At 41.8% G+C, this 21,737-nt stretch overlaps 1 protein-coding gene across 3 annotated transcripts in view; it reads right to left on the bottom strand.

Moving 5' to 3' along the window:
• Positions 1-21,737, bottom strand: part of LOC109031420 (proton-coupled amino acid transporter-like protein pathetic) — a 162,965-nt gene that overhangs the window by 36,897 nt on the left and 104,331 nt on the right. Inside the window, exon 2 of one of the 3 annotated variants that reach the window (XM_019042922.2) lies at positions 9,222-9,278. The exons of 1 other annotated variant lie outside the window; for it this stretch is intronic. In XM_019042922.2, the coding sequence (XP_018898467.1) occupies positions 9,222-9,278 (57 nt within the window). Of the gene's footprint in view, positions 1-1,710; positions 1,945-9,221; positions 9,279-21,737 lie in introns of those variants that run through there. One more of the 3 variants, XM_019042939.2, reaches the window with a different exon arrangement.

Genomic DNA, 21,737 nt, shown 5'->3' with positions numbered 1-21,737 from the left:
CCGGTGATGCGGAAAGTATCTTCAGATTTAAAGGCGCTTTAAGCCGAGATCGTGACCTAAGTTGGGTTTCGTTAGGTTAAGCAACTAAACTAACTTCCCGGCGAAGCGGAGGGTATCACTCGGATTTGTAGGCGCTTTAAGCTGAGATCGTGACCTGAGATGGCTTTCGTTAGGTTAAGCAACTAAACTAACTTCCCGGAGAAGCGGAGAGCATCACTCGGATTTGAAGGTGCTTTAAGCCGAGATTGTGCTTCTGAAGTTTTGTGCTAATCAGACCTTCTCTACAATAGCGCGGATAATTCCAATTTTACGGGTTAAATGACACGATTGTTGACTGCAATCGACATATTACGTAGAAAAATGGACACGGGGCCCCATTTGACCCTCAGGCCCGTAAATGACGTTCCTTAGAAAGCTCCTCTCGTTCGGTGGATTTACACGAGCCTGTGTCACACTATCAACATACTCCATCCAAATGTCAGGATCAAGTGCTGTGATTGGTCCAAGTCATCGAATAAACCAATCACAACAAATAGCCTGGATATTTTGATGGCTAACTTGATTCTTGTGCTAGTCTTATCTTGGATTCACAATCTTTGACTACACACGTTAAAAATTTTTACATAAATAACCACTTTAAGCGCGATTAGTCACTTTCACAGATTTTGGGGAAATCTTTCTTGATACAGTTTCTCTGCAGAGGCCAGTGGTACATTTTTCGGATCTTACCTTTTAGGAGCAAATCACGAAAAGCAAGGATTAGAGGGCTCACTTTGAAATATGTAAGAATAATGGATACAATTTTAAAATAAAAAGCTTTATTGCAGCATTTGAATACCTTGTGAAATTAATTCCCAGAGGGCTTTAATATTGTGAAATTATAATAATTGTTTTTAACTTTGACCTGACGTTAAGAATCTCATGAAACACCACGAATTTTCTGACGGTCAAATATTTTAGACAATTTAATCCATTCGGCCATCGATCTGTTCCCTGGGTCTCCAAAATTTTCGGGGTTTTTCAAAATAAGAAATCCAGGCTGGCACTTGGATGAAATTTCGTGGAACCTACTGGAATTGCCGCCGGATCAACTCAGACTTCAAATTTTCACGGAAAAAATGGATTGCGAATATAACATTTAACGTGTTACAAAATAATGCTCGACATGTTTCAAATGTACATTTTACAATAGCGGCAAGCTGATTCAACCACGGGGGTGGTTAAAATGACATTTTTTTACTGTGCAATCTACATCGAAACATCGCAATCACTTTCTTTAACTACAAAATGTAAATCAGCAATTTAATTTTTTCCGTGGAGAAAATTTCGAGACGAGAAACCGGATGGTCAGGCCGAGGATATCTAGGATGTCTACTAAAACAGGCTGGTCAAAAATAAGTACTTTTTCAGTACATTCTCAAGATATTCAGTACCTCCCCCAACAGAAAAATTCCGTACTTTTCCAGTACCTCCATTTGACGAAATTAGAAACATTTCAAAAATTTGAAATTGCGACAAAAATGACAAAAAAATGAAAAGAATTTCCGGACCTTTTTTCGGTATTTACGTACTTTTTCAGAACTCCCGGACAGCCCTTAAAAAATCAGTACTATTTCCGGACATTCCAGAAATTCCGGACTTGTAGACACCCTGATCTCGACCACGTGGGCGTGCGTAATTACGTTCTCAGCGTGCGTAACAGGTACTAACCTCGAGCGTGAGCCGCATGTTGTGCGTGGCGAGCGTGACAGGTCCACGATGAAGGGCGAAGGGCGACACTCTCTCGATCTGGATCTCGGGGGAGACAAGGGCAGACCGGCCGGGCCGACTCGTTGAGCGCGCGGATGGCGAATCAGAAGCCCAATCCGCGACACCGACGCCGCCGTCACTCATCGCGCGCCGCGACGCCCGACGCGCGCCGGTGCCCATGCCCGCCGGATCGCGTCCCTCGACACGTGACCGAAATCTCCCACCTGAGCGCCGCCCCCCGCCCCGTCAACGCCCAGCCGCGTCGCAGGACCCCGAGGAAAATTCGTCGAGGATCAACGGAAACTCAACGATAGGTCAACAGCAACTCACCGATGAACTCAACGGAATCTCGTTGGAGGGTTAACGGGGACTCAACGAAAACTCGTTGGAGGGTTAACGGAGACTCAACGATGGACTCAACGAAAACTCGGTGTGAGTGTTGATGAAGGCTCAAGGGTGAACTCGGAGGAAACTCAGCGTGATGATCAGCGGAGACTAATTAAAACGATGGACTCAATGGAAACTCGTTGGGGGGTTAACGGAGACTCTACGAAAACTTGGAGTGAGGGGTGACGGAGACTCATAACGATGGATTCAACAGAGCCTCGGCGTGAGGGTCGATGGAGACTTAACGATGGACTCAACGGGGTCTCGCCTTGAGGGTTGACGAAGACTCAACGATGGACCCAACGCAAACTCGGCGTGAGGGTTGACGAGGACTCAACGATGGGCTCAACGGAAACTCGGCGTGAGGGTTGACGAAGACTCAACGATAAACTCAACGGAAACTCGCCGAGGGTTAATGGAAGCTCAACAGCCAAGTGAGGGACCATCTAAAAATGGTCCTTACGGCAAGGGGGAGGGGAGCTAGGACTTCCGCAGGTAAAATAACGCTTTAAAGAAAGACGGGAATAGAAGATAGGACCAGAAATGGGATGGGGGGGGGGAGGAAAAGGGTGGAAAAATCGAAAAAGTAACTGACGTTCTTGCACAGGCGACCCCAAAATGAAATCTCGACGTTGAGCCAGGGTGGCGAAATTTCAAAAAAATTTAAATCGTAAAATCTCGGGAACAACGTTTCCAGTGATTTTCAAATCCTGAGAAAGCAATTGAGTCCACAGAAATGTACACGATTGGAATTCTTCCAGGATTTCCTGGCCAATTTTTGAAGAATTCTTTAAGTTCGATATCAGGATTTTTCGATCCGACTGCAAGACGTGCGGCTGACTAAGGCCATCTGATACAGCACGAAAGAATTAGCCACTTCCGTAAATGCACGTTTTTCCTGACTTACCCCACTACGTAAACATAGAAAATACTTTTCAAATTGGAGATAATTGGCTCAACAGTAAAGAAAAGAATTAAAGTCTATCAACTCTGCACTGCTTGAGGACATTGCAAATAAAAACTCGACGATGCGACAGCATGTCTGATCATGGGGGAAAATGGAAGTGCAGAAGAAAATGACGAGCGATCTAGAGTATTAAGAACGATAGGATAATTTGTATTTCATTCCGGTGCTCTTTCCAGGAAATTAGACTTAATACTTCTAACATTCCCCCATGATACTGGGATGTTGAGCATATGTTTTTCCCCGACTTCAAACGGCGGGAAATTTGTACGGAGGATGTAATTTTAGAGAAAAATTATAAAACCTAAAAAAAAAACCTTGTTCGTCAATTGCAGAATCATTATCTCAGTCAAAATTTCTTGCGGTAATGTTATACGGCTTGCCATGGGCTATGATCAAACGAGGAAGAATTGACGAGACCAAACGAACGGTCAAGTGGCTATTGGTTGGTCTGGATCTGGTCAAGGAGGCGCAAAACCAACTTGGGGAACCCCCGTTGGTTCACCTTTATGCGGGGGATTTTGCCACGAATTTCAGTCTCGAGGATTGCGAACGCTGGAACGACACGATTATTATTGCCCAATCTGAGTATTATTTCTTTTTTGTACACAAAATAAATACATGGCACGGTGCAAAAGTCTTTTTATCTTTCTATTTTAGAGTGTTTTTGAAACCCAAGGTACGTAAATATGTGAAAAATGATATTTCATGCGCGTATTATTCATAATACACAAAAAAGTCGTGAAAAATTGCCCTCAGGCGCAACACTAAGTCGGAGTTGAAATCAAGTGCCTCATTTCGCCTTCAATTTTGATGATACTTCAAGCACATTCATAAAGCACGAATAATGGTATCAAAGAGCCGTGCGGGTTCGAGAACCTTTTCAAATTTTCTAATGAAGCTGGGAGAACAGTTTAACTTATGAGACTCAATACTAGGGATTCGCGATTTCCGGGGTAACATAATATGTTCCCTGACTTTTACCCATATTTTCAAGTTTTTCCTGGACTGGCCGCCCAAAAATTCAATTTCAAAATTCAAAATTTCAAAAGATTCAAATAATTTGTTATATTTTTATTGACGGATGAAGGAGTTCACGCACTTTAGGCGAAATAAATCCTTGCTCTTTCCTGACCAAAATGATAAAACTCGGTTTTTCCAATCGATGCTCTAGCAAAACGCATACAGAACGGAGAAAAACAAAAAGTGTTACGCGATAGAAAATTATGAATTCCACCCCCCTCCCTTTCATTTTAAGGTTTCATTTTTTAAAATTCCCCGTTCCAAAAGGCCGTAAAACACAAAGGGCTGTCTATTTGAAGATCGTCGAAGCTAATAATCAAGGATCCTCTTGCAATCGAAAGCGGAAAGTCTTCATGCAACAGAGAAAAACAGGATGACCACGACTCACACTTACATCGAACATGAAATTCCTCATCCCTCTTTTCCAAACTTAAAAATCCGAGTCGAAGTAATTTCTTTACAACTGCAAACGAGAATGTCGCATTTTCTTCCAAAACCACCCTTAATTACCGAGATCAGTATGACAAAACACGGAAAAGTCACTAACTTTAAAAAGACATCAACGAACTGCGAAATTAAGCCCCACTCGCATTTACGAACAAACAAGGACTACCCTCCAAGCCGACAGCGAGAGGACTAACGCAGTATCTCCCGAAAATTCAAGGGAGAAAAAAGAACCAACAAAGGTTAAAACTCCAAAAAAGTGACAATTGATGAGGTCGCGGCCGAGCTGAACAAAAAATCTGCACTTTTCTGTTGAGATTCAATTTAAAATGCGACGTTTTATCACGCAGACAGGCAACATCGGTTGATTATAACCCCTAGCCAAGACGAAGATCCTTACGTCGCTGATTGACCAAATCGAAGATCATTTTCACGTGATTTGAATTTCTCCCCTGGGGCGAAAGGTAAATATTGCCAAATTTGGCAACAGTGGGTTATTGACACTCGGACTCGGCGAAAACGCGGAGAGGGAGATTTCGCTCAATTTATTGGTTTAATTCGTTCATGCCTCCAAAGCTCCGCCGTGCTGAGGCAAAACGTCATATGAGCTTTCGGCCGCTGTCAAATTTATTCCGATAGAATGCGAATTTTCTGAAAAAGTTTTGAGTAATTTGTTGAAAATTTTTTTAAAAAATATTTCACTTGCAATTCGATTTCCTGCATTCGAAAGTTTCGATGAGAAATATTATGTACTTTCCTTGAAATTAAAGTTGTAGAGAGAGAACTTTGACAACCCTCGATTCCTGGCGCGGCGTTTTTCCCGTGATATAGGGAGATCATTAAACAGGGCTGTTTACAGGGCCCTCGACCAGTGATAATAGTGTGGACTCTAGGCCGACATAACTGACACTTGGAGCTGGCATATGGATCGTCTAGTTGAGAAGGGCGTAACAGCCTTTTTCGAAACTTGGTTTAGGGCGGATTACGATTTTCTGAGATGTCGCATCGGACGTAGGACTTTAAAACTTAAAATTTTGATAAAAAATAAATAGAATAAAATAAGATATCAAAAATAAAAATCTTAATAGCCCAAATTTAATAAAATTAATGGTATATCATTTTACTAATCTACTAAATAGTAGAATAGCAAATTACCGAAGCAAGCAATTTACCGAAATCGCAGGCAAATGTATTTTTTTCACTCTAATCTCTACTTCAGAGAGCGAAAGACGCAGAGTAGAAAGTTCTGCAATCCTTCCGGTGCCAAGTGCTTTCAAAGGAATGATCCAAATAACAAAGGGACGTGAATTCCACGGATTCAATTTCGTAGGGGTGGAGGGGGGAACAGAGAGAATTTCAAGGAAAAATATTCATATCTTGCCTCAAAAATAAACATTTTATTGAATGAAATTAGGCAACTCTCGAATGCATGTACGGCGTTTTTCCTTCTATTAGCACGGCAGATAGGATCTTCCTCGCGAGAAAAGCCCGCATTAACATCGTTTGCAATCGAGTTAGAAAGTCACGAGTTGTTCCACCGATTTTATTCTGGCATTTATTGAAACGCGAGGCGCGCATTAAACTGAAGTTTGCCGTTTTGCTTGTGCGAAGTTTCAACTTCGGTTTCCCGGCGGAGAGCGACGAACGCTCGATGGGCAGATCCTCCTAATTTATTCATTTCCTCATCAGTTTTCCTGTTTTGATAAACTCTCCGCTTCAGTTGGCGAGGAAATGCCACGGAGAAAAACCAACTCCTGAAGTTTCCTCGAATCAGAGCGCGCGCGGTTTAAGTCCCATTTAATAGCGCTGTTGCTAAATTCAGGGATTACCTTAAGCATGGTTGTTTCTAAGGTGCATCATACTGCCGTGCTAAGTAAGAATGCCATAAGAACACTAGAGAGTTGTCAAACATTCCCGAATAAAACATATATTTTTGAAGAAAGTTAAGCGTGGTTTTCCTTAAAATTTTCCGATCTTTTAGATTAAATTGGAAACAAACCTGTCTTAAAAACTGGAATAAAAATATTCAGGATTTTCCCAGTAAATTAGTTGGTTACTGAAGGAAATATGGCAACGCCTTAATGCTCATACGGCGTTCGACCTAAGCACGGCAGCATAGCGAGAAACGCGTTTCCGAGCTTTGAAAAGTTCGAAAAGTGCTTCTTGGACTGAGAAAAGAGGCTTACAGTCTAAGCTGGAGACAGTGGCGTGGCGTGCTTTGCGATATATCGATTGATCGACCATTTAAACATATGGAGAAGTATCGAAAAATAGGGTGTTCGCAGCGAACACGTGAGAAATCGATTATTTATCACAGCTTCAAATGGGGAAATACCGATAGATCGCAAAGCACGTGACGCCACTGGTTGGAGATTGAATACTCCTCATTGGCTTAAAGCTTTTAACATCCAGTGGCGAGGCGAAAGGATAGATAGACAGGGCGTTCGCAACGAACACCTTAATATTTGATTCTTCACCGCAGCTTCAAATGGAGAAACATCGATAACAGTGGAGTGGCGTGCTTTGCGATAGATCGAATGATCTGCCATTTAAGTCTATTGAAAAGGATCGATTATCAAGGTGTTTGCAACGAACACCTTAATAATCGATCTTTAACTACAGCTTCAAATGGAGACATATCGATAATCGATCATTCACGCCACGCCACTGATCGATAATGGATCACTCGCGCCTCGCCACTACAATGCAACAACACGCGTTGCACGTCTAAAATTACGAAAAAACGATTTCTCTTCCGTGTGTAAATCATTTCCTAAGTAAGATTTTGAAGAGAAAACAAGAATTTCTTTCCTAGCTTAGACCCTGTCTAGTAGCCTACTGGAACCAATGTCAAATTCTGGTTTCAAAAACACATATTTCTTTGAGATTTGACAACTTGGTACCAAGATACGGGAATAACAGCTGAAAAAATTGCGGAATGAGCAATCCGTAAACTGAAATTAAAAATAGCCGGAACGCGCGCGGCTTTAAACATTCCGGGACGCGAAAAAAAGGTTAATTTACGAAAACAAATCGGGCGACAGCATAAAATAGCGTGGAAATTTTTCCCACCCCCAACCCTTCTCCTCACACCCCCACCACTCCCAGCTCGATGATTTTTCTCGAGTGCAAATTGACGAGCGACTGGCGGCGTGTCGATCCCTCCCCCTCCCTCCCCCATCCCTTCCCTTCAGCTCTGCGAAAAGAGGCGGCAAATTCGGAGGATGATCTCAGCCAAGTTCAAAGTCGCAAAAGCTCTGTGGGCCCGGCGCCAGCATATGTCCGAGGCGACCTTTGTCAATGCCAGAATTCTCAACTGCCACGCTCAGGAGGAAACGACATATGAGCATTCAAACATTGCCACATTCTCCTCGAAAAAATAAAAAAAATATGCCTAATTTGAAGAGAAATTATGGATGCTTTTATTTGAAATTTGCAGGAACTGTTGAATATTTGGGGAGTATAATTTTCCTTTCGGGGGAAAATAGACGGTTTTAAGAGAATCGCCTAGGTATCCCTAATTGTTTCGGCTGCAGAAACGTAATCAACATTCTGATTTTAAATTTTGAGAGCATATTCTTTAAAAGTCACGGGAAGGTACACTTTCAAGTTTTTGGTATACGATATGAACAAGATAAAAATTGAGCGAAAATTTGGCAACGTGGACTCCAGTTATAATGATTCTTCTTAAATCCCCCAATTCTTATTTTAGTGCAAGAAATTTGGCAACATCTGAAAGTTCAGACAGCGCTTCACCGTAGCTTGGCACTATAAGAGAGTTGCTACATTCAGTGAAATCCTTCGAATTAAATTTTAGGAGCGAAAAACATGATATTTCTCAGAGTTCAAAAGGAACTTAGTAAAAAAATAATGAACTAGATTTTAAGAACAATAGTATAATGCCAAAATTATTGTACATTTAAAAAAGCGACATAAATGAGGGCAATCTTCGATTAAAAATAATACACTGAGGCTTTGCTAGTCAGATTATGTTATGGATCGTCTACTACGCAGGATAAAAAAGGAAAATCTCCTTCCAAATCCATAGATACAATTTTTCATACAATGGAGCACGAATAGTTGACAGGCCGCGCCGCGCCGTGAACGTGCCCATACATTTGAACCGAGTTTAGCAGAAAAACATGAAGTTCCAACGACTTGTAACACAAATTTTAAACTTTTTAAGACTTTTTCACGAACAAAATACTTTGACTTTGAATTTTGACAAAGGTAAATTTTGGACTGGTTGCATTGGGAACTACTAGCAACTATTTGCTCTCGAAAATGCGATATGGTGAGTTTCTGTGACAGTCGGTCCATTTCAGTGTTGACGCTGGATTCAGCTGTGTCTCAATTGCGATGTTGCGAGAAAATGCGGCTATTGATTTTTCCAAAGAAAATGAAATTTTGTTTCGCATGAAATTCTAAGAATTCACGAATTAAAATCGGCAGCTTTTCCTGCGATAAAATAAAATATGGTTGAAAGTTTAAAACGTTGCAAATCGAGATAGGAGATATTCTACTTGTATTGCCCACTTGCGTTCTTCACTTGGATGAGGTTGAATTTCGACGTATTTAAAAATGTAAAAATAAAAGTAAGATGAGAAAAGATGAAATAGACGAATGAAAAAAAAAACTGAATGATTTTACTTACAGGTGGTTGTCTGGATGTTTTTGGATTTTTGGGGGGACAAATTTGCAATTTGCTTACCTACAAAAGAAAGATAAAAGAAGCCACAATTAGTTCATTCGAATTTTATTGAAAGAGCGAAATCTTATAAAGAAAAAACAGTGCTATCAAAAATGAACCGAAAAATCTTGATCGTATTAATCGAAACGAAACATTCATAAAAATTACTCCTAAAAAAGATAATAAAATATGAGCTCCGAATAGTTCGTGTTCATAGAGTAATAGCCATTCTCAAGTCGCAACCTCTGACAAGGTTGTTACACATTTTAAAAAATGAAATTCCCGGACATTTCCCTGATTTCTCTGTTATATTTTGGTAAAATTCCCTGACAATGGCGGATTTGCCAGATGGTTAAAAATACATAATTTGAAATAGTTCTCAGACAAAATTTGTAGTTCGAAACGTCAAACCTATTCTAGGAAGCGAAAAAAAGATGACTTAACAATTTTTCCCTGACACTTTCGTCATTTTCCCCGACATTTTCAGGTTCATTTCCCTCAGTGGAACAACGCTGCTCTGCGTGACATCAAGAGAGAGATAAGAATACATTAGTTCACGAAGGCACTTTCTTCAATCCCAGATGTCTCAGGGCCACCCTCCGGCTCAGTCGATTCAACCAAAAATATCAACCTAGTCCTTTTGGTTAATCGGACCGAAAAACAAGTACATCTCAAAGTAACCATAAAAACGGAAATTTTTAACTATGTAGTACATGACATAAAGGCGATCCGAGTCTTGCACTTATCCCGTCAACAGCGTTGTTTAAAATTCAAGTGACGAAGGGGCAATTTGACGTATTTCTGCCAAACGGAACTACGTGCATTACGACGTGAGCTCTGTTATGCATATATCCTTATGGGTATCAGGGATCATGTCTTGATGCACATAGTTCCGTTTGGCAGAAATACGTTCAATTACGGGGACAACCCTCGGGAGGGCCCAGGCAGGGTCCGGAGGTGACCCAGAGACCCACATCGGCTCTATTTGTGGGCCCAATTGGTCTCAATGTCCGCCGCTCGGATTTTCAAATTGGCCGTGGCCGTGAGGAGCCACTTCATCATCGCGCCGCGGCGTTGCAATATTCGACCCGGAAAAATCGGAATTACGAGGGAGAGCGGTGGGATTCCTGGACGAAGCGGCAACGTGGGGGATTGGGATGGAGGAAGTGGACGTTTTCGAGGTGGGCTAATTCCCGGGCGAGCCTAGACACAACACGACACACGTGTCACTCGACTCATTCGGTCAATGGGTCCGACCCTTCGCCACGAGAATCAAAGTGGCGCGAGGATGGAGGGGATCGCCTGCGCGGAGGGATCTAAGCGGGAACTTTCCCAGGGATCTTCCCGGGAGTTCCCGACGAGAGTCTACGTTCCCGGGAAACTTTGAGAAGGAAACACTGTTACGATCAACTTGGGCTCGATCATGAATGTTAGAAGTTAGAGGTAGTTGCGCGGAGGGATCTAAGTGAAAACTTGCCTAGGGATCTAAGCGGGAACTTTCCCAGGGATCTTCCCGGGAATTCGCGACGAATCTACGTTCCCGAGAAACTTACAGTCAACTTGGGCTTGATCATGAAAGTTAAAGTTAAAGGTAGTTGCGCGAAGGGATCTAAGTGAAAACTTTCCCGGGGATCTTCCCGGGAATTGCCGACGAAAGTCTAAATTCCAGGGAAACTATGAGAAGGAAACACTGTTACGATCAATTTGGGCTCGATCTTGAAAGTTGGAAGTTAAAGGTAGTTGCGTGGAGGCATCTAATCGGGAACTTTCCCAGGGATCTTCCCGGGAATTGCCGACGAAAATCTACGCTCCGAACGTCTACTATCGAATTCAGCACTGCAGCGCGTATGTGCAAGAGTTTTCAAACGAATCAAGATCGAATGATTAGCGAAAATTAGGATTCGCCTTCAAAAGCAGTGGGTAGGCGAAATCACCTCGTAGAGTAACGACAAATTGTGGGTCCTCTTTTAGAAGGAGCTATCGGCATATTCCCAAACCCCGCGTGGATTGTGAAATCCCGTTTAGACCCCAACCGAAGCCCCTTGTGCGGGTCCGAGACTCCTCCGCACCGGCTCGGCTCAGGTAGTCTCTCACCTCCGTCCAACCTTCATGCCCTTCCTCTGATTTCTTCTCAACAGTTTTGGCCACGAATTAATCGATGTAATATTTATTTATTCAGTTGAATTTTTTGAAACAGCAGAATTTGAGGACTTTTTCGGTAAAAGGGCGAATGGAGCTTGCCATGCTGTTGCGATTGCGCAGTTTTCTTACCGTTCGCGGCAAATGAAATTCATTCACAGTCGATTTATGTCCTTTAAATCGCCAGGAAAAACTCTGAGCAGATTCAACGAAAAATAAACAGCAAAACAGTCGGATAGAGAACTACGTTGCACAATCTTAGCAGCAATGGACGTCTCATACGCCCTGTCACCGAAAAATGCCTAAATTACGTGCAGTGGAAATATTTTTTAATGCAGAAAATTTCGCAATGCAGAGTCATGACGTCACCTTCGTTGATCGCATGATCAATAAACTTGTCTATTGGCTATGCCTACCGTTTTGTTCTTTGTAAAAAACATTTTTGATGGAAAACTCTCGGAACATTTTTAGAGCAGCGCAATGCATATGCATCTCACAAGCCTCTTTGATTAGTGGAATTTGCGGAGCTTTTGTACTGGAAAAAAATGATTACGTAAGAATTAATATTCTTGAATTTGCCGCTAGGAGGAGATTTCTCTTGGCTTAAGCTGCAAAATGCGTACCTACTTTGAGAAAAAAGCCGCTGCCGCTCATATCAAGCAGGATTCGGCCTTATTCCAGTGACCTTATTCTTGATTCAAGAGCAGTATTCTTGACGAAAAATTCAAGTAATTTTTTTTTTCTTTTTTCAATTATTTCCTTTCTTTTACTTATATAGTTCTGCGCAGAACCTATCACCTTGCTTGAAAGGATAAACAGTAAACCTGGTGGTGAAGAAAAGTTATAAAAAAAAGTCTCTGCATTTGCGAGGATGAATATGCACACCCCCATTCATTCCGAAGGGTTGAAGAGACAATCAGACGGCGTGGCGAGACGCGAGACGGGAGAAAGGAGAAAGGAGAGAGGATGGCCGCAGTGCCCAAGGCCACTTGCTGAAGAGGCCCATGCCGACCGCGGCAGGGCTCAGAAGGCAGCGGCTAACGATTTTGAGGACAGGCTAGATTTTTCACAATCCACGCGGGGTTTGGGAATATGCTGCCTGGGCAACCGATCGTCTGCCATCCTTCGTACATGTCCATACCAGACCAACTGCTTGGACCTGATATCGTGCACGATGCCATTCTCCACACCCTTCATCTCGCGTACTTTTACATTGCGGACACGCTCTCTTCTTGAGATGCCAGCAGACCTCCGCCAAAAGTCCATCTCAGGTGCCCTAAACATGTCTTCAGTCCTTATCTTCAATTGCCAGACCTCACTTCCGTAAGTTATGATACTCTTCACGATGACGTTGTAAATTTTCCTTTTAGTCTCCTTAGAGATACTCTGGTCCCAGAGAACCCCATTTAGCATCGCGATAGCTTTCCTGCCTTTCCCGCTTATTTCCCGCTTTATTTTTCGCTACTACCGGTTTTAATTACCGATGGACATCCTAGCTAACTTTCTCCGATAATCTTCTTTTTGAACTCTATCTTTTCCCTTTTTTTTAAAGAAAAAAAAACTTCCTGACGCTACGCTTCTCGTTATTTTTAGAAATCCCGGAAAAATGGCTATTTTCCCCTGAATTAGACGCTTTTCCTCGACTCACGAGATCACACGAACACGTAATTCGCAAAATTTACGCACGCACGTAACGGACGCGTGCGTTACGGACGGTTCCTTCAATGGTTCGTTAGCGAGATTCCTAGGTGTTGGTCGGGTGCACGGTTAGGTTGCGGAAATGACGCGACCGACGATCGGAAAAACGAGAGGTGCGTCAGACGTCAGGTGTTGCCGCCAGATGATCACTTTTCCTACATTTGAATCTATGTAAAATGTCAAATTTTCCGCACAATCTGGCGACATGGCACTCCATTAAGGCCGGGATCCAAGCTCTGCAAATATATTTGCCATCGACTCGGGATGCGCATGCAACTGTCGCAGGTGAATTTAACTGCGAGTGCTTGTTTGAAGTCAATTTAAAAGTGTGCACTTCGTTATTGCGGCGGAGTCGCTTTAAATTCGTTATTCAGGGGTCATTGCTCCCATTCATATTCACTGGGAAAAAAAGTTTCTCGAATCCAGAGTCTAGACTCTGAAAAACTTTGACACGAAAAAATACTCTTGATTCAATCGGATTTTTGCACGGCTCAAAAGGAAATCCGCTTGAATTACGGTGATTCGATGGACGCTATATTTTGTGTCAGAACGACATACGATACATCTCATCGATTAGTTCCATTTTTTCAGCTACTTGTCATTTCTCTCGAATTTTGAGATTGCAATTCTGTTGTCAGGAGACTAAAGAATTCTTTCAACGATTTTCACAAACAAGTTAAACCTATTAAAGGCGTGGATTATCTAGAGAAAAAAATATAGCATTTGATAGTGATATCGAAACTGCACTCGAATGCGAGATTTTCTCTCTCAAAAAACCACGCATGTAATACGTTGAATTTGTTTGTCAATATTGGTAAGTGAATTATCTGGTCTCCTGACAACAGAAATACGATCTGAAAATTCGAGAAAAAAGACGAGTAGCTAAAAAATGGAACTACTCTATGCGATACATCGCATGTCATTTTGACACAAAATATGACGTCCATCGAATCACTATACGAGGCTTGGCTCTAGGTTCAAGGAAAAATCCGATTGAATAAAGATTAATTATTTCTGTGAAATTTGTTAAGAGCGTGGACTGGATCCAAAATACTTAATTTTCTATCGTTTTCAAACGTGTTTTTCTCCGAAGAGGGGTCTACGAAGGTCGCCTATCATGAAGAAGGGGAGGGCAGAACTTCAGTAAATGCCGAATAATGCCCTAAAATGGACCAACATTGCCCAAGAGAGGGTGAAATGAAGGGAGTGGTAGCCGATTGCCCACGACCTAAACGCCCCTCGGATTTAGTATCGAACAAAAAGATAAATTACATACTCGTACAAAGAAATGAATAGATATACATAAAATAAAATATAGGTTGACAATCTCTTCGTAACCGGAGAAATTAAAATGCTCACCGCGTAAAAACTGTCCGAGGTCGGAGATTGCCCTGGTTAAAAATTACCGGTTTGTCAAGTTGAACGGTTTTTTGTTTCGATTGTACTCCTCAGTCAGCAAATTTCCGGAATTTACATAATATTAATTGAGAAGTAGAGAAATAAATCATTGGAAAGCGTTATAATACGTAACCCTTTGAAGATTAATGCAAAACAATTCGATGATCATCATTTCTACTAAAAATAATGACGAAAAGATGTGTTGTCTGTTACGGCGACAAAACTATTCCAGTTATCGTGAAACCACCCCTGAGAGGAACCCTCGTTTCAATTTGAACGCCAAAATTTCAGGCCATAAGCTGGACTTTCGATGATGAATCTGAACCTCAGTTCAGATTAACGAGTTCAAAAGTTGCGAACACAAATTTCGGATCTCTAAACCAAAATTTCGGTGACCGTATGAATTTGAGATTTCCACTCTGGTGGATTCTTCCCTCCATTACCCCGACTGTAAGAACCACTAGTGAGCACCTGGGGAATGAAGATGTTGCATGTGGGAGGAATTTGCGATTTGACTATTGATTTTTATGTAAAAGTTCGCGAGAAACACGGTGGTGCCATTGGTTTTCTCTGAAATCAACTCCCAAGCTCAAAAAAAGCTCTCAAGTTGAGGCCACAATGGAGGGGATATCCCACGCTATCCTGAGAGTCCATCTCTACATCAAGACAAACTGAATGCAAAGATGGGGAGCAAGTACATTGACAGGAATACCACTTTATTTGCGGATTCCAACACGGAAAACACGGCATCAATGCTAACGTATTTGCTCCCTATCTTTGCATGGAGAGTTTGTCTTGATGTAGAGGTGGACTCTCAGGATAATGTGGGACATCTCCTCCATTTTGGCCGCAACTTGAGAGCTTTTTTTGAGCTTGGGAGATGATTTCAGAGAAAACTAGTGGCACCATCGTGTTTCTCGTGAACTTTTACATAAGAATCATAAGTCAAATCGCAAATCCCCTACACATGCAACATCTCCATTGTGACGTCATGGCAACGTTGAGCTCCTGAGGCCGAGCGGATACTTCCCGTTGACGGGCGTGTAGCGTGGGTAGCATAGCTCGCAGGCGCGACCTCGCTGAGAGGCGTGCTGTCACCCGACCGGAAGGTAGGACTTATCCTCCACCTTCCAGGCCTGACCGCGCGCGCTTCTGCCGGAGGTTCGCTTCCGATTCGGCCCCGGGATTATGAGAGCTCCCGCTCTGAGCGTCAACCCCAAGGTCGTCTTTGGCTTAAATGCCGAACCGTTCAAATTTCCGCTCGTGAAAGCTACTGCGGGAACACCTCCAAGCGTTGTTAACCGGACGAGGAAACGGAACTCCATTCTAAGGTTGCAAAATCTACTCAAACAATTGAATTTTTTACAAGAAGGTACCTGTGCAACTTTGGTTTACGTTTTTTCTGATTTTTGCACGAAATCGGAAGGAAAATCGGTGACATTCAGTCAGAAATGCCCAAAATTCTCCTGGGTAAAAATGCAATTTGCGGAACACTGGAAAAAAAGTCGCTTTGATCTAGAGTCCAGACTCTTGATAACATTGACAAGAAAAAATAATCTGGACTCAATCCGACATTTCCTCTTGATTTAGGCGGATTTCCTACTGATTCACGCAAAAACCCCGATTGAATCAAGAGTATTTTATCTTGTCAATGTTTTTAAGAGTCAGGACTCTAGATCCAAGCGACTTTTTTTTCCAGTGAAGGAAATTGAGTGACATTGAAATGAAGTTACTTTCTTTCGTGAGGAAAACGACGACGCTTGAGACCCCGTGCTAACTATCTGAGTGATGTAATCGGGGAGGTAGAGGTTAAGTTCAGAGGGTAACGTTGCATGGTGTCAACGATCAGGGTGTCAACAAACCCAAAATCTGATCATGGAGTCAACGATTGTTGACGTCGTGCTCAGGCAGTAAAACGCAAAAATGGGCCCTGAGCATGGTCTTAACGATCACGGTGTCAACAAACAGAAAAATATCTTCCCTATGAGTAAAATCAAGAAATTAAATGTACAGGAGAGGTTTGGGTCACGTGTAGTTAGAGCAGGTTAGTTTGGGTCAGGGCATGTACGGTTAGATTAGGTAGGTAATAAAGTTAGGGTAAGGTCAGGGAAAGTTAGGTTCTGTGAAAGTGGGTGAGGTCTTGTAAGGGAAAGTTGGGTAAGGTTAGGTTAGGTTAGGCTAGGTTATGTAGGTTGGAGCAAATAACCTGTAAATAACACACGAAAAACAAGACTTGAAATTTGAAAAATGTTATAGAAGTAAGTTTTAAGTTTCATTATCGTCGTGATCGTTGACACCGTGATCATATTTCATAAGTGTCAGAGTTTATTATTTTTGGATGATCATGGTGTCAACAAGAACTTAGAAAAACTGTTTGTTGACACCGTAATCATTGACACCATGCTACGTAATCTTTCAGAGTTCAACGCTATTTTTCGCCTAATGATGAGTGATGAGCAACTTGTTGAGCAAAAAATCAAATGAAATTCTCCAAATGAAGAATAATGAATGTCAGGGAAAGCACGTTGATCGGCTTTTTTTTTTTTTTTTTTTTTTTTTTTTTTTTTTTTTTTGTATTACCCCTTTATTTCTTTATTTAATAAGAGGAACTACAATAATATATTAAGCTATTTTACAATTCTAATTTCTACGTCCACATCTGTTTTATCATTGTTTCCTTCCTACCCCGGATAAGCGGAGAAGAAACAGCGACAGAAGCGACCGTCTCCCCTCTCGAACAAGGAGCAAAGATACTTTCTGTTGTTCGACCTCATCCATCCCAACTTCAAAAAGAAAATCTTGGTGATAATCCTGCGGCGTTATGACATGATTTGACAGGGTGCGCGCCGACGAGTTGACGGTAAGTGTTGACTCAATTGTTACGGCGACGGATCGTCGCGTCGCGTCGGGTTTCTTGAAATTTCTGTCACCTCAACAAACACGCCACGATCCGCCACGACACCGTAAAAAGGACACATCTCAGCACTGCCAAAAGAGGATGTGGAGTCTTAATCCTGTGCGGGATTCACGGGAAAATGTAGGTACGCCTTTTATCACCAACGACAGGGCGACTAATCGGGGCAGCTCGGCTAGTCTTGTCGGATATGATTCTCTTCACCGATGTCAAATACAACGAAAATCAGTTATTGAGGTGATTCGATGGACGCCATATTTTGTGTCAGAACGGTATGCGATATATCGCATCAATTGGTTCCATTTTGTCAGCCACTCGTCATTTTTCTCCAATCATAAGATCGCAATTCTGTAGTCAGGAAACTAAAACACTCACTTACCAATTTTAATAAAGAAATTCGACGTGATAAAGGCGTGGTTTTTTTTAAGAGAGAAAATATCGCATTTGAAAGCAGTTTCGATATCAGTATCGAACGCGATGTTTTCTCTCTGAAAAAACCACGCCTTTAGTACGTTGAATTTCTTTGTTAAAATTGGTAAGTGAGTGCTTTGGTCTCCTGACAACAGAATTGCGATCTCAAAATTGGAGAAAAATGACGAGTAGCTGAAAAAATGGAACCAATTGATGCGATCATCGCATGCCATTCTGACACAAAATATGGCGTCCATCGAATCACCTTAAAAGTCTGCGAAGTACAGGAAGCTCCAGAGTTGAATTTCCACATTATTTTATGGAGCCAAAAATACGGGCCAAATAGACTGCATTCGAAAGTGGTTCGACCAAAAAAAAAAAAAAAAAAAAAAAAAAAACCTCTAATTTTAGGGGTTGTGCCTCTGACTGATTATATTATTCAAAAAATACTGAATCGACCCAAATAATTCCCACCGAAAATCTCCTTACCTAATCTGACGTCACCCTATGTACATTGACCCATGCGAGCCGGCATTATTGTTCACCGTTGGATTGCTGCGCAGTTCTCTATGATCGCAAATTCGACGGGTCGCAATAATTCGATATTTGAGCTTTGAAGATTCAAGATCGGACGGGAATGATCGATTTCTGTTGGGTCGCGATTACTACGGGTGAACGCTTCAGCGCAAATCGGATCTGCTCAGCGAAATAAAAATAATGAATATGGCTTCAGCACGGAACGCACGATTGTCAAATTGTGCACTTATATCTGGCGCCACAAAGCAGTGATCCGGGAAAAAATTTCGTTTTCATGAGAAATCCGGCAAACTTTGTTGCGAAACTTCAAAATACAGAGACGCCTGGCGCTATCTCTCTCTCTCTCTCTTAGTCGTATACTTTCGGGGGATTTAGCGGCGCACGTTGGGTTAGGGTTGGGATTTTCACCTAATTTTTTAAAATAAATTTTAAAACGGCAAAAATATGTATTAAGACGAATTTTTGAAAAATTATCGGTCAAATTTCATAATGTAGCGTATATTCACGGATAGTTAAATGGCATTACGTAGTTCATGTCTTTGTATAAAAACATGAAACATGAAAGAAAATTGTGCATTTATGCAACGGAAAATGTAGTTGGGCTGATTTCGGTAAAATCCATTCAATGTATGTCTGTACCCAGTGGCAATTTTCCAAGTTGGCAATACTGAGTTTCTCCATTTAAATCCATAAAATATATCCATTCCAGGCGAGGCAACGAGAATCGATTGTTTTACATACATTTAAATGGAAGAAAATCAGCGTCGCGCGTCGTCATCCTTCAAGTATTGCCACTAACGGTGCCTTCTTAGAGTTATTATATTCGGAATCCACTCAAGTTCACACCCATGTGCGGCCAGTTCCCTAAGTACGTCTATTGTTCCCTCGGCGAGTAAATATGTTAGTCTGTTGATAAACACCGCCTTTTCGGGGAAATTTGCACGGTCCACCTGGAGCTAATTCAATATATTGAATTTTTGCATGTCTAAGCGCGGAAATTCCCTGCAGTGGCGTGGCGTGCTATGCGAGATATCGATTGATCTGCCATTTAAACCTATGGAAAAGGATCGTTAAACAAGGTGTTCGCAACGAGCACCTTCATGTTCGATTCTTTACCGAAGCTTTAAATGGGGAAATATCGATAATCGACCATGCACTGATTTCCTAGCATCCTGTCAGTTGCGAAAAAAATGAAGAGACGTCGCATCTGCGTTAATAATGAAACGTTAACTACAATACAAAAGGCTTTCGTTTTGTCATGCTAAATTGAAACGGTTAAAAAGAGAGAGGAAGAGTTGAGAGAGTTTCTTGTTGCGCAAAAAGGAAACGACTTAGTACACAAGTCGAAGTTCAGATGTGCACTGGGAAAATTTCCCGTAGGATCATCAAGAATCCCTCTTAAATCGCCCCACTGCTTACAAAAGGACGTAACTAAACTTTGAGATGAGCCAGTCAAAAAGACGTAACTAAACTTTGAGATGAACCAGTCAATGTAAAGAGATTTTTGGTTGCTTCAACTAGAATCCTTGTTCCGGCATGTCGCCCCGTGTAACATAGATAGTTTACCTAGCTCAAGAAAGTAGCTTCCTCTAGTAACGCGCAAAGCGCGGAACGCGCGTGGTTTCCCTAGGCAACGCGTTATTTTTTTCAGCGTTATGAGAAGCTACGAAGGAAACAGATTTCTTTCTCGTTTTGACTTCGACAACGCCATGGCGAGGAATGTTTGAGACACTCTTCAGCAAAAAATCATCTGAGGCAATCAAATTCACTCAGTTGGGTTTTCAAATGATGCAACTATTCGGCCTCCGCTGCCACGCTAGGAAGTGTCTTTTCCCAATGAAGGCGATTCTTATGTGCCGTTACTGTTCATCCAATAATTATGTTCATCAACTGGATTTCTCGCTTGCTTACGTGCTGCCACGCTGTTGATTGGGTTTTAAAGTGATGCAACTATTCGGCCTCCGCTGCCACGCTGAGAAGTATCTTTTTACAACGAAGGCGTTCCTCAGGCATCGACTCTTCGTCTGGGAATCATCTCATTAAACAATATGAACTAATTATCTTTCAAGTATCAATATTCGGTAATGGTAGAGTGTTTTTTGTATGATCTGCAAGGAATTTTGTTGTGAAAACAAGTCCTGTGATGCTTAATGCTTACTCTTCTTAGTTGCCCATGCAAACCTGTGATATACGGCTTGATAAGATCTGTGTGAAAAAACGCATGTAGCGAGTAAAATGATTTCGCATTTCAAGAGGTTAAAATTTTGCAGAATTGCGATTTCCGGTTTTTGCGCAGCAAAATAAAAAGCTTATAGATGGAAGAGGAAGATGATTATTTATTTATGAAAAAAATGCCAAGTTAGCATTAACGACGAGAGAACTAAATGATGCAGATGAGAGCAAATTCCGAGCAAGGCTGCCACTTGCGTGATAAAATTTGAATAGTTATTTCCCATTGCATTTGAGAGGAAAATTGTTGATTTCAGCGATATCTGGCGACAACGTCCCACCAAAGTTCCTAGATCGTTCATTAAAATTTGCATATTTAATATTGAGCAACATAGAAAGAGGTGCTGGTTTTCAGCAAATTTTGGAAACTTCGCCGACGGGAAACCAGAGGGAACAGGAAACGATAATGAAAGGGCTCGATAAGAAGCGACGACGAGGTTTAAGACCAATAAACTCCAATTGAGAAAGGTTGAGCTTTTCGGAGAACGTAGAGAAAAGGACAAAGGACGAAAAGTATTGTTGAGACGCGCTTCGTAGGCAAAAAGGAAAAATAATAAGACACTGAGATAACTGCGTAGCTTCTTCCGTGACTCGATCGATATATGCTCTTTTGAGCGTTACGATAAAATAGTCCCGGAAAATTTCAGGCCGAGTGTTGATTTGGTGTAAAGCAAAGAATAAAAGTAAAAAAACAAAAAAAAAACAACAACAACAACAAAATTGATGTCCTGCGGCACAAAGGTGAATTCTCTTCGGCTCCAATTCAAAATATATCAGTTGAAAGAACTGCAAAATTGGGAACGTCATTGGGAAGGAGGAGGGATCAGGGGAAAGGAAGGGGGAGTTTGCAATTCCCCACATTATTTGTCCGTTTCTGAGAGTTTTGGATCAATTCTTGAGTTCCATCGATAAATAAACATATTAGTTCCATGAAATAAAACGGCAACCTATGTTGGCATCCGTGATTCCGTGCTAGACTGCGCGCAAAATTACCATCTTAAATGTAACGAGAGGGGGGGGGGGGAGGAGGAGAAGAATGGGGTCTAGCGACAAAAAGATGCTCAGACACACATCATAAACTAGGAAGGTAATAAAAGAGGATGCTTGAATTTAAAACTTAAAATTGTGCGAAAATAGATTTTTACGACGTAACT

The sequence above is a fragment of the Bemisia tabaci genome, chromosome 5 (genome assembly GCF_918797505.1).
Source record: "Bemisia tabaci chromosome 5, PGI_BMITA_v3".
Taxonomy (NCBI): Eukaryota; Metazoa; Arthropoda; class Insecta; order Hemiptera; family Aleyrodidae; genus Bemisia; species Bemisia tabaci.
Note: the sequence above shows the minus strand (reverse complement) of the source record. Positions and strands in the feature narration are given on the sequence as shown.